Source organism: Puntigrus tetrazona, chromosome 8 (genome assembly GCF_018831695.1).
Source record: "Puntigrus tetrazona isolate hp1 chromosome 8, ASM1883169v1, whole genome shotgun sequence".
Taxonomy (NCBI): Eukaryota; Metazoa; Chordata; class Actinopteri; order Cypriniformes; family Cyprinidae; genus Puntigrus; species Puntigrus tetrazona.
In genome coordinates, this window is record NC_056706.1 from 14,273,458 (window position 1) to 14,286,561 (window position 13,104).

Below are 13,104 nucleotides of genomic sequence, written 5' to 3' on the forward strand. Positions count from 1 at the left end.
TAATTCTATTTGAATGTATTACACATTACTTTTTTAGTTCATCCAATTTTCAAAATATGTAATGAAACCACCAATGAAGCATCTTTATCCATGTTCCTTTATTATAATATTCTTTTTTTGTATTGTTTTTTTTCAATGGCTAAATTCTTCTTTTATAAAAAAAAAAACACATTGCAAATTTAAATCCTTATGCCTTCATTGAGAACTCTAATAAGATTTCTAAAACAATAATAAAAGCATTAACTGACAATCAATTGTCCTGTGAAACCTACTAAAACCTGAGGAAAAAAAAAACATACACAAAAAAAAGTAATTAAAAACGGACTTACATAAAAAGTATATGCACTTGCAATAAAAACATAACATTATAAATAATCATTAAAAATAAAAAAGAAAACTATCGCTTCCAGAGAAATTTCTCATTTTTTTTCCAAAGCTGCGAGCTTTCGGTTTCCTGATTATTCCTAGACTTTGCAGAGACACTGACACTGTTGCAGATCTTCTCCACCTCTGTCAGATCTGTGAGTTTGTTAATGCTCTCCTCATTTCCCTCATTCAAAATGTCCCAAAAGTCCTTTCCTCTATTTTTTGCTCTTTCTGTGCACGTGGATGCTTTCACATCTCTAGCTTGGTCCACAGTTTTCCTCTTTGGCTTGAACAAGTCGTCCAGGATGGATGTGTCCCCTATAAGGTCAGTGATTTGTGAGGAGCTGTTGGTCTGGGTTGAGCTTGATGCAACACAATCATCTGTGGAGACACAAGATGATCGTGTAGAGTATTCCTTGTCCTTGAATGGTTGTGAGGAAGTATTAATGTTGGTTTTATTTTCTTCTGCTGGCGCACAGCTCCTTTGAGGAACATGTCCAGAAGTCGAGCTTTTGTCTGTGGAGGACATTTTAACTTTATTGTTTGTGAGGTCTGTGCTGCAGTGAAGGTGAACCTCAGAGGTTCCCGTTTCACCCACTTTCTTTTTCTTTGATGTTTTTCTTCCATCCTCAACCTCAGGGGTTGGTACCCCAACTTGAGGTTTAAGATGGGAGTTTGGGTGGGCTCTTTTTGAGGTAGGTCTTTGTTTAGCTGGAGATGGTGGTGGCTCTGTTTCGATGGGTTTAGGAAAGGTCTTACCGATGATATCTTTAAGTTCAGGGCTCTTCTGGCTGTAGAAGCTCCGTGATCGGCTCAGTCTCTGCTCTGAATCGTTCTTCAGAATCTCTTCCGCAAACTCGCACACAGAGTTGAATCCAAAGAACTGAGCCATGTCCTCCATCTGCTGTCTGCAAGATCAAATATCATCTTATCGTCAGAGATAGCTAACCACAAAACCCTTTTAGGCATGTTAATTTGTTAATCCGTGGCAACTCTGGCTTATACTGGTAAAAGACCAAAAGAACATTTTTTTTTTAATCTATTTATGCCAAGTTCTTTGAAAAGTATACATGTTGATTTTGAATACATGAACAGTGTCAAACCATGTGACATTTTTAAACCTGAACTAACCATGTCATGTTCTAAAAGGTTGATTTTATCGTTTACGTTTGTGTTAGCCCACACAATTTGGAATTTGTGTTGTTTAGTTAAAAACAGTTGAGTATATTGTAGTGTTCAAAGAGACAGCATTATACTCCTTGCATTGCAAAATACAGGCAGGGAGCATGATTACGACAGTCTTTATATTATATCATTTAACCAAAGCCCATAAGTTACAACATAATAAGAACCAGAAGATTTGTTTAATGCTAAAAACGACAAAACATGTGACATAAAGCACGCTCTTAAATGGAGAGTTCAGTCAAATATAAACACTCTGTCATCATTTATTCACCCTCATGTTGTCCAAACCTGTCTTGACTTTTGTTCTTATGGAACATTAAATAGAAATGTCCAAATGTTGTTTGTCTGTTGACAATGAATTGGAAATAAATGCTAACTAAAACTGTTTGGAAAACAACATTCTTCCAAATATCTTCCTTTATGTTCTTCAATGGAAATAAAGTACGGGTTTGCAATGTCACGCAGGGGAGTGGAACTGATGACAGAAATGTTGGGTGATGTATCCTTTTAATATAAATTCAATTACCAACCACAAACGTAACATTTTAAAAACCCATTTTAAAGCATAAAACAACAACTTCAGAGTTAGGGTTAACGCTAGTAAGGAAAGCCTCTCAGAAATTTGAAACTGAAAGAGTTCAAAAGCTGCTTGTGGCGTAACTTCTAATGGTGGGTGCCACCCTTTGTGGTTCCAAAGCAAAAGCTATCTATGAAGCAAAACCCTTAAGTATGTGTCTGTGTATGGCTGAATCACATTTCAGCAGTTCATCAAGGAAAAGAGTATATGCTTGCGTGTATGTGTTTTCGCCATTACATGAACAAACAGCACATTTACGAGACTGTACTGAGGAGAAAAGCAGAATAAAGAGGGGGTTTTGCTCATGACTTGGGAAACGGGTGGGTGAGAGGGCTCTGGGGTGGTCTTCCCTCTCTCCTGCTGCCCCGGGGGCCAGGCGGGGGCAGCACACCATAGCTGTGGGGAGAACTGGCACCTGGCCCTGCGCTACCAGGAAATTCCTCTCACTGACTTGCTGTTCTAGTGTTTGTGTTTTTAGCCCAATTGACATGATTATTTGCTTCGTGTGGAGCTGACGGCAACTCTGATCTTTGTGTGAGGACAAAAGCAAAGTTTGTGGAGCAGAGAATAGAGTTACCATAGAGTTACCTGCACATGCTACTGGGTGTCTCGCCTACTAAGACAGTGACATTGTTCTGGCAGTAAGAGTTTTTGAGGGTGTGTTTGACTGGATGTTCATTGCGGGGTCTGCCATGTTCCTGCAGTGCCTGACCTCCATCAACGTGATCTGTGAGTATGGGATCGGATGACTGGGTCTACAACACAAGAAATACAGAACTGGGCTCTTACAATTATTTAACAAACAATCAAACATCTTTTTATAATAAGTCTGAATTGATTAACACCAATTTCTGGACTTGATATGTTAATTATTATATAATTATTAAAAAAGCATATTAAGGACAAAACATAGCCAGTTCAGATAAATGTCATGCTGTATGAAATGCTGAAAAATAGCACACTTCAGCCCTGCATTTGAAGTAGATTTACACTAAAAACTTATTTTACACAGCCAAGGACAAAACGGCTGAACTGGCTGTATTTTACAACATTTTAAAGAAAATATGCAACAAACATCCTGCGTCATGCAGTGGTTCCGGTGTTTACATTTTAAGTTATTAAAAGTTATTAAGTTAAATCTTTCCCCGAATGAAGCAGTTACTGAATCAATCATTTGAGGTTTTTTTTTACTTTCCCTCAAATCTGGCAGGAAATTCAGAAAGGTTTTGTGTAATTAAGGATTGTAAAATAAATGAGTATTGTGTTGTTCATGTGACAACATGCAGTTCAACATTTTTTCAGTGCAACTACAAACATATATGCAAAAGTGTGAAAATATGTATGATTAAACTTTAAAAAAAAAAGTAATATAAACATTCCTAAAAAATTGCAAAAATTTCAGCAACTGTTGAATTCATCTTATATAGCATGTATATATATATATATATATATATATATATATATATATATATATATATATATATATATATATATATACACACACACATATATATAAAAACTAAAAAAAAAAAATTGAAACCTCTGAGGAGTCTGGAAGCTGGTTTGCAAGAAGCTGCGAGTGCTTGTTCAGTTCAAACACATCTCGTACGGCAGCACGACTCAGGCAGTCTTCTGCTCTGCTGGAGCCCACTACCTTCTGGTTAGAGTGGGTGTAGCTCACGTCCTGAAGACCCCCTGTTAGACAAGTCAGAAAATATGTTCACGTATGTGCATTTAAGCAATCCAAACTTTCTTCGATCTTCTACAAAACATCCAAATTTGTCATCATTAACTGAAACAGCACAGTGAATTCTACTGTAATTGTTCATTAATATTTTTATTTGTTATTTGGTTTCTGCAAATTAGGGATGCACGATAATCATCGGCCGATATGTAATGTTTGTTTTGTCAGTAATGTCGGTTCTGTAATCAACAGTAAACGCCATCATGTTGAGCAGCATTTACTACACAGAGCCGTTGTTCACTGATGATTATTGTGCATCCCTACTGTAAATTATCTGTGATTTTTAATTAAATCTATTATTATTTAATTAAATTTATGTGTAATTAAATTTATGCGTGACGATTTGTAAAAAATAATAAATAAATATTCCCAATAAATAGTTCAAGTTATATGTTGCACCTAATAATGTGTCCAGTGTTCCAGTGGATCCTGATGTTTGGCGTGAGTTTCGGCTCTTTATGCCCAAAGATTTTTGAGTGGCACTCTCCCTCCCAGATTTATTGTCCTGCCCCTTCATATATCTAATCCCATCCTGGGGAACTTCATCTTCTGATGAGGTAAAACTTTCATCTTCACATCTTTTTTCTGCAAACGTCACCCTTTTGTGAAAACGCTTCTTGCTAGCAGTCATTCTGTCGTTGCGGTCTTTAAGCTCAAGGTCTGCTGATTTCTTCTGTTGTTTACCATCAATGACTCCATCCACCCTTTCCTTGGATTCAGTGAACAGATCCCGTGTCTTAGATGTTTGTTCCTTAATCGTGGTGGGTTTTTTGCAGTTGTCCTCATCCGGGCTACTAGAGTCCTCGTCACTGTCCGTCTCCTGCCGTGCTCTCTGAGCCATTTGTCTTTGGAGCAGACCATAAAGACCCATATTGCCAATGCAGTTAGCGCCAGCTCCCCCCTCTTCTCCTGTGTGTGCTTCTGAGGGCCTGGACCTGGAACAGCAGGGATCTTCATCCTCACTCGCACTGCTGAAGTCCAACACACCAGCAGGTTTAAACCCACCCCCAGTTGATCCACCTGCTCTCTCGGTAGCAGCATCTGCTGACTGAAGATCCTGAGGTGAATCATAAGGGTCTGTTAGTTTTATGCTGAAGATGATTAAACACGTATTTTGTATATAAATATGAAAAATAAAGATACAAAAGTTTAGTGAGTCGCTCTTCAAACAGTTATGTGGCTTTATTTCGGCTCTGAAGTTGTAGATAATTTTAAATTTGTTCCTTTTTATTAGTTTTCCTGAATTTATGGATTGGAACCAAAAATCAATCTCTCTCTCTCTCTATCCCATAATAAATCCACAATATAGCACTCTATACATAATACACACTATAGCTTTCTGCTATTGATATTGATTAAGATGAACAATTACATTTAAGCTATTGGTCTAAACTGAATAAAATAAAATATATAAAAAAAAAATCTGAAAGGTTGCAAAATAACAATAACACAAAACACAACTGTACCACACTTTAATTGATATCCAGTTTTCAGTAAAACGTTGATTTTAACAAGCTGTGGCACTGCAGTCATTGCTCACCCTCTTCAGAATAACAATGTGTGAGGTTTTTTCCAGAAGAACAATTAGATAAGGCCTCTGCTGAGTAAATAAATGTGGTATAGATAGTACGTTTCTGTGTGGTCTTCACCATTGGGCTTGAGAGGGGGTTGATTATGACCATGTGTTCGCCTGTCATGCCGTGGGAACAGATGGATGATGGGAAAGAAGAGGAGAGGAATGGGTGGGAAATAGAAACACTTCAGACACGGGTCTGTGAAAGGGTGAGTACTCACTGGCTCCTGCACACTCTCGTCCAGAGCTTGAGTTCTGGCCGTCATGATCCCCACCTCCACTCGGCCCTCCCTCTGTGAACCGAACACGCGATTCCCATCATGTCAATGAGAAGGAATTCATTTCATATAAACAGTTTGTTAAAGGGATGTCATTAGGGATATGTAGAAACCTTTTAGATAGCATGCACATGCTCTTCAGAACCTCTAAATTACAAATCTACGATCTGCACTGAAAATCTACATTAATACCACAGGACTAGGGCAGACACAACCGACTGATATAACAGATGTATATTACAGATATACGCAGGAGTGGAATGCTAAGTTAGAGGACGGTTTTGACTTTTTACCTCCAGGATGCGGTGGGTAAGACAGGTGCCATCAGTCTGCAGACGAAAAAGGTTTCGAATGCCAAACAGCTCTCCTGCCTGGCCGTCGATTCCCTGAACAGCTTCAAAGTAGCGTCTAGCATTCTCCTGGCCTAGGACTGATGACTGAAGTTGCTGTCAAAAAAACAAGAAAAAAAACCCAAAACATTATATATATATAAGCACACTGTAAAAACGTGTACATACACAATAAGTGATTTGTTCCAAATTACTAATTTAAATGCAAATTCACCCAAGTATATATTTATTCACCTTTTATGCATTTTTATGAACATACCTGTTTGTAAATCTGGCGCAGGTATATGATCTCCTCTACTGTTCCTAAAGAAATAAGTCTAAAGACGCTCACATCCCTGCACTGGCCAATACGATAAACCCTGTAAATGAAAGCAGATAGAATTACAGGTCCATATATATTGGTCTCTTATGCTCTTATGAATTTTTTATAATTTAAAACAACTGTATTTCATTTTACATTTTAAAATATAATAATCCTGTGATGGCAAAGCTGATTTTTTGGCAACAATTACACCAATATTCAGTGTCACATGATGCTTTAGAAATCTTTCATATATGCTGATATATGCTGAAACCCTTGTTTTGCTTAATATTTTTATGAAACATTAAATTTTTCCAGCATTCTTTAATAAAACGTTCATCATTTATCTGAAACTGAAGTTTTGTAAAATCTTTAGTAAAGATTTGGTGAAATCAATTCTGATTAATTTTGGTAAACAAAAACATTCATTTCTTTCAATCCTTTGTACTGCAGTATTTTTACCGGTGCTGAATTTTGAGAATGATTGTCAGTATTCAATACATAATTCTTCATCTATCTGGCATGCTGTTATGAAATGTAAATGTAATTTTATGACTGTTTTCTCACCTGTCAATAGCCTGAAGATCATTGGCAGGATTCCATGTTGGATCAAACAACACGACAACATTCGCTCCAACAAAGTTGAGACCAAGCCCACCCGCCCTAGAGAAGAAACATGAGGATCAAAGTCATTATGAATCATGCTGTCATAAATGTATGCAAGATCTTGTACATAAAAGGCATAACGAAACAACTTCTAAAGCCACACTCACAAGGTAGACACCAGACACAGGTTGACGTCCCGAGAGCTGTTGAACTCTTTCACTATCCTAACTCGGTCCTTAGACTTGGTGTTTCCATCCAGTCTGTGGTACTCCAGACCCTCGGCCATACAATAGCTTTCTAGAACATCTAACAGCTGTTAAAATATAAAGAAAGGTTTGTTTTACATGATTCACACATACTAAAATAAGGACCGTCAATCGATTAAAATGAATTAGATTTATATATTTTGCTAAACACAGGAAAAAAACGTTTTTTTTAAATATGTCAACAAATATTTGCAACCATCTCACCTTGGTGGAGAGGGAGAAAAGTAGAACTTTGTCTTTCTTTGCGATAAAGTGGTTGAGCAGCTTTTGCAGAACCTGGAACAGGAAGAAAAACAGGACGTGCTTCACAAAATGATGACTGGTGCAAAGACAATCCTGCTTATCATAACATAAGAAAACACAAAGGTTTTCATTTAAATCGCAATGAGAAAACGAGAACTAACAACTCAGTCAGCGGCCACTGGGTAGAGATTAACAGAGCGGGCTGTGTCTTTTCTTTCTATTGCTGATGTTTCAGAAACCAGCGCCCATTCTTGTGAGGATGCCAGTAACTCAGCATCTGCCAATAACAGCACCCTCAAGATGCTCCAGCTAAAGGGAGGGGGAAACCTTTGAAAGGAAGGCCTGAAGAAACGCTAAATACTGTCCTTGTTATTTCTCAAGGAAGTGTATCCACAGCCTGCGAAGGAAGACAGCTCAGGGCCAGTGCTAGCCACAAGAGGGTTTATTAATCTCCATATTGCCAGGGAAAAATCCGGAACGGACTGGAAATGAAGATATCTTGGCAGAGCAACTTTTCTATGCTGTTCGTTTGAAGCTTGAGCACCCTTGATGCTAATAACTGTAACATGCAAATTAAATAAAAAAAAAGTATGTTTCGTTGCATGTTACTATGAGTCCTACAATGAGATTCATCGACCATGTACATCCCTTTTAAGGTCTTGCAAAAAACAAAACAAAAAAACAATGTGTTATCACCAAGAAGATATAAGTATATGTAAGGCATTAACAGTTTAGTATGTACGTCCCCTCTTTTTTATAAGCAGTTGGACTGGTTTTATGGACAGACATGAGCTATTTCTTTGTTATTTTTAAATCAGTTAAGCAGGTAAAAGGTCTGAAGATGATTCTAAGTGTGTCATTTGACATCATGTGGTCAAATGAGCTCTCCATATAAATGGAACAGACAATTGTTAGGCTTCAAAAACAAAGCAAATCTATTAGAGATAGCAGGAACATTAGGCGATGCTACATTCAGAGAAAAAAGGAATACAATGATGAGCTCAGCAACGTAAAAAGTCCTTGGAGTTTACGGAGGACAACAGTGGTGGATGATTGGAGGATCCTCTACAAAGTAAAGAAAAACTCTTTCACAACATCCGGGTCAAGAGATGAACCCTCTCCTAGAGGTAAATGTGTCACTGTCATAGCCTACAATCCAGAGAACACTATAAAGAGCAAATAAAGAGTTTCACCACAAGCTGCAAACAAGGTCAGATTAAAGTTTCCCAGTAAAACTGTCCAAAAAAGCTAGAAAAGCATTCTCTGAATAGCTGAAATTAAGATCATCCTGTAAGAGAATGACAGGAAGAGAAAAGTATAGAGAAGGTGTGGAACGTATCATGATCCAAAGTAATTTTCCTGATTCCAACCCTCATATCAACTGAGGAAGACAAAACTAGAGGCAGAAAGACCCACAAACAAATAAGAACTGAAGTAAGCTTCAGTAAAGACCTGGTACAGCATCACAAAGGAAACCCAATCTTTGGTGATGTCTGTGAGTCAGGGACTTGAGGCAATCATTGCCTGCAAAGGATTTTCAGCAAAATATTAAAAATGAACATTCTATTTATGATAATATTTTATTATCCAATTATATTTGAGCCTCTGAAATAGGGGACTGTGTATAAAAATGGTTGTAATTAATAAGCATTTTATGTTAGATTTTTGTTCAAGCCCTTGCATTAAAGCTTAAAGTCTGCACCAATTATATTCTGGTGGCATGCAGAGATGAAATTACGAAAATTGTGTCCATTTGTGATCATTCCTTTAGTGAGGCCAAAGAAAACGTCGTAAGAGTGAGTAAAAATCAGAAAGAAATGATAACCCTAACCTAAAAGTACTTGATGTCTCACCTTCATTTTTCCACTGTACATGGGGTCAGACATCGCTTCAAAGGCTGCTTGTTTGCACCTCCCAATGAAATCTGGAAACTTCCTAAAAACTTGCTCACAAATGGCTGTCACATATTTCTCCTGTGGTTGGAAAAACAAAAGCATTTTGAGCCAATGACATGATTTGATGAAAAACCTCCAAAACCTAAAACTTTTCAATCCACTACACAAACTTTTCCACTACAGCCAATTACTAACCTGTTTTTTGCTGCTTCCTTCTTTGGACTGAAGCAGCGCAACATGATTGGCCACCTTTCTCAGGATAGTCAGATAACTAAAGTACAGGTATCTAACCGGCACACCGTTAGCATTAAGTTTGTAGCAGCACGTCTTCCGTGGACGGCCACTGCCACAGTGACACTTTCCTGAGCTCTGCAACAGCAGAGTCACATCCTCTGTGTCCAGCACGGCGCGATACACCTTCCGCTGGAAGTCTGTGAGAGAGCAATACACCACCTGGAGAGGAACAACACCAGGAGCAGCTCACACTAGAGCACATGCTACGAGATAACATACTAGTTCAGCTTTTTTTTTTCGACTTAACTCACTCGATCATCTTTCTTAGGTAGCTGGTCACTGATGAGGGCCTTTGTTCTCCTGAGGAACCAGTGTGAGAGTTTTTTGGCAAGGTCCTGAACTGCTTGACGGCCTTCTGCTAGAGCTCTTTTTGTCACGGTGTGCTTTTGTCCATGCTCAATGGGGTCCGAAAACCTGTTTTTAAAACCCACCAGAGAACCCAGGCATCCAGGAATGGCCCTGTGACGTTTAAGTGAATTAATGGAGAAATTAACATTATCATAACACTTTATTGGCACAATGTGACATAACCAAGTTTCGAAACCAAGTAAACTGCCTACAAAAGCTGTGACCGTCATTAAGTCACCATCGAAATCAAAATGCAACACGAGTAATGGTAATGCTTTCTGAGTGCCTCACCAGTCCATAACACACCACAATTCCTCCAGGTTGTTCTGAAGGATTGTTCCTGTCAGTCCAACCCTCACTTTACATCCCATGTTCTTCATGGCTTGAGTGATCTGAGACTTTGGGTTCTTTATTTTGTGAGCTTCGTCAACGAAAACGGCAGCCCAGTCAATACTGCACAAAACCAAGCGAGACAGTAAATGGTGTAAAAGACCAAATAACATAATTTGCATTTCAGTTGCAAACGAAGGCAGAAATAGAATATGTTGAAAACTACACTGAATCATGAACTTGGGCAGTAACCATTGTCCAATATACTAAATGTGTTTGTTTGTTTGTTTTAGCAACGATGCATTAAAGTGAAAAATACAGTTTTTTTTTAATTGAAATAAACGCTGCTCTTACAATCTTTCTTTTTAATCAAAAAAATCCTTAAAAAATACATTTAAAAGAAAAAAAATGTAAAATCTTTTCATTATTATCCATGAAACAAATCACTTTTTTATTCTTTATTATAGCCTTGGTGAGCATAAGAGAACATGACGCGACATGGTAACTCTGTAATAAAAATTATAATAAAACGTGTGGCATAAACATCACTCAACAGCTATAACATACCTGTTAAACTGGTCCAAACAGAGTCTAAGGGTCTCATAAGTTGTAAGAGCAACCTCACACCTCCCTCTCTGCACACGAGCCAATTCTTCGTCCTTCCTCACACCATGCACGACCACCACTCTGAAATGACCCCACGTATCTAACTCATCTTTCCAGTTGTAGAGAACAGAGAGCGGAGCCACAATGAGAAAAACCTGAGTAGAAACGAACATAAAATGCATGGCTTTTAATGCAGTATTATGCAATAGAAAATCACCTAACACGGAAATATTAGATCTGACGTTCATAATACCTTCTGAACCTCTTCCGTTGGCTTCTGTGACAACAAAAACTGTGGCTTATTGTTTTCGACGTCTTTCCATGTACCCGTTTTTCGCAGAACTGCAGCCAGGAAACCTATGACCTAAAGCACGAAAAGAAAGGGGAAAATGAGCAGTCCTTGCTGAGTTTATTCTTTGTAATTGTAATGTACATATTTACACACCTGGACAGTCTTTCCAAGACCCATGTCGTCACCCAAAATGCATCCTCTAGATTTGGCGTAGTTATGATAGATAAATTTTATGCCTTCTCGCTGGTAGTCACGTAAATATCGATTGATGGTGTATGGAACTGTCACATCACTTCCCGACAGCAGAAACGGCTCCGGAGGACCCGGCGGCGTCCGATTACTGTGAAAGAGAGGACGCTCATCCTCAAACTGAGGAAGTGATGTTCTAGCATCCTGGCGCTTTGTAAATAAGTCTTCCTCCTCCATCTCCACAGAGAACGCGTCCACTTCAACACGGGTGCTAGCTGGGCAAAGTCTTGTTCAGCTGTGACAGACTTTTCAGCACAAAAGTCATTTTGTTGAGTAGACTACACTTAACCTGCAAAACAAATACTGAAATCTTAGCAGGCTTAAAGGTTAAAGGTAAAGATAAAGAGCAGAATCCTACTTTACTTACCGTCAGCATGGTTTTTTTTGTTGTTTTTTTCATACAACGGCTTTCATACAACCTTTTGTGAAGAAAGACAAAAGCAAGCCATACAGTTTATGAACAACATGGCAATGATTTAAAAATATTATCCCTTACATGATCTCAGTAGGTTCACTACATGATACCGTTTCGTCTGACACGAATCAATTCACTAATGTTTATAAACAGATGTAACGTGACTGCGACGACTGCTTTAATTACACGTTAATTTGTTTTGATTCAAGTGTTCTTTACGCGTTTCGACCGTTTTAAAACGCTGATCTACGTTCATTTGTTACACAGTGGATATCAGTTTGGTCTTACCATTATGAATTCATTATAGTCTCGCTGAAGTTTCTGGGACGGCATATATTTATTGCAGAGCTAACTGTGAAGATTGCTGATTAACTGTGATAAACAGGCAGTTTCCCCTCTGCGTGTGAACGTGTTTAATTTCATTCTCATCTAGCTAGCATCATGCTGCACACAGCGTCGCAACACAGGGAGCTTGCGTTTATTTATCTATCTGTGTGTTCAGAGCAGCACTTTCCCTACAAGCGCTAGGAGTAAAGGAAAGTAAAATAAAATAGTTAGTAATAGTATATTAGATATGAAATAAATAAAGTAAGATGAAATATATTTCAGTTCTTAATAGAGATGATTACAGTAAATTAAATTTTAAACGAATACACTAAGATCAAATATATTTTAGCTCTTAATATTTACACTGTAAAGGGACCTTAAATGTGCAAGAAGTGAACAGCGTTAATTAAAACTTTTTTTTTTTTTTTTTAAAGTTAAATGAAATAATAAAAATCAAATACAAAAAAGAAAATTAGTGTTTTGCCTAAAAACAACAGCAAAAACCTAATAAAAAATGTCAAAAGCACATAATTATTAAAACGTAAAATAAAAACTTATATTAAAGAGATAATAATAAAATAAAAAGCTCGAAATATTAATACATATACATAATATATAAAATAATAATTGTAATTGCAGTAAATTAAAAATTAAATGTAGGTCAAATATTTTTTAGCACGAAGTTATAGTTGTTTTTGTCAGTTAAAACTGATTAAACAAATAACTTAAACATTAAACGACAATAAAGCTGAAATAGATTTAAAAAAGAAAGAAATGTTGCCTAAAAAACAGCAAAAAAATTAAATAAAAATAATAAAAATGTGCATAACACTAAAATTAAATCTGAAAGTAAAAACAA

The 13,104-nt window shown here is 37.4% G+C and overlaps 1 protein-coding gene across 1 annotated transcript; it reads right to left on the reverse strand.

The window, feature by feature from the left end:
* Positions 1-78: 78 nt before the first annotated feature.
* ercc6l2 (excision repair cross-complementation group 6-like 2) lies at positions 79-12,389 on the reverse strand. Its single transcript, XM_043247806.1, has 19 exons — positions 12,207-12,389; positions 11,871-11,922; positions 11,408-11,792; positions 11,216-11,326; positions 10,924-11,117; positions 10,318-10,479; positions 9,930-10,137; positions 9,580-9,837; positions 9,343-9,462; positions 7,451-7,522; positions 7,148-7,293; positions 6,942-7,037; positions 6,333-6,432; positions 6,017-6,169; positions 5,667-5,738; positions 4,272-4,929; positions 3,669-3,823; positions 2,717-2,883; positions 79-1,274 (listed from the first exon to the last, which is right to left on the reverse strand). The coding sequence occupies exons 3-19, from the start codon at positions 11,678-11,680 to the stop codon at positions 398-400; spliced, it is 3,822 nt and encodes a 1,273-aa protein (XP_043103741.1). The 5' UTR covers positions 11,681-11,792; positions 11,871-11,922; positions 12,207-12,389; the 3' UTR covers positions 79-397.
* Between the last annotated feature and the right edge of the window lie 715 nt (positions 12,390-13,104).

Coding starts and splice junctions, on each gene's coding strand:
- ercc6l2 (XM_043247806.1), bottom strand. CDS start 11,680: ATGGAGGAGGAAGACTTATTTACAAAGCGCCAGGATGCTAGAACATCA. Junction 7,294..7,450: donor TTTTCTCCCTCTCCACCAAG/GTGAGATGGTTG, acceptor ATATTTTAACAG/CTGTTAGATGTTCTAGAAAG. Junction 1,275..2,716: donor ACACCCAGTAGCATGTGCAG/GTAACTCTATGG, acceptor TTGATCTTGCAG/ACAGCAGATGGAGGACATGG.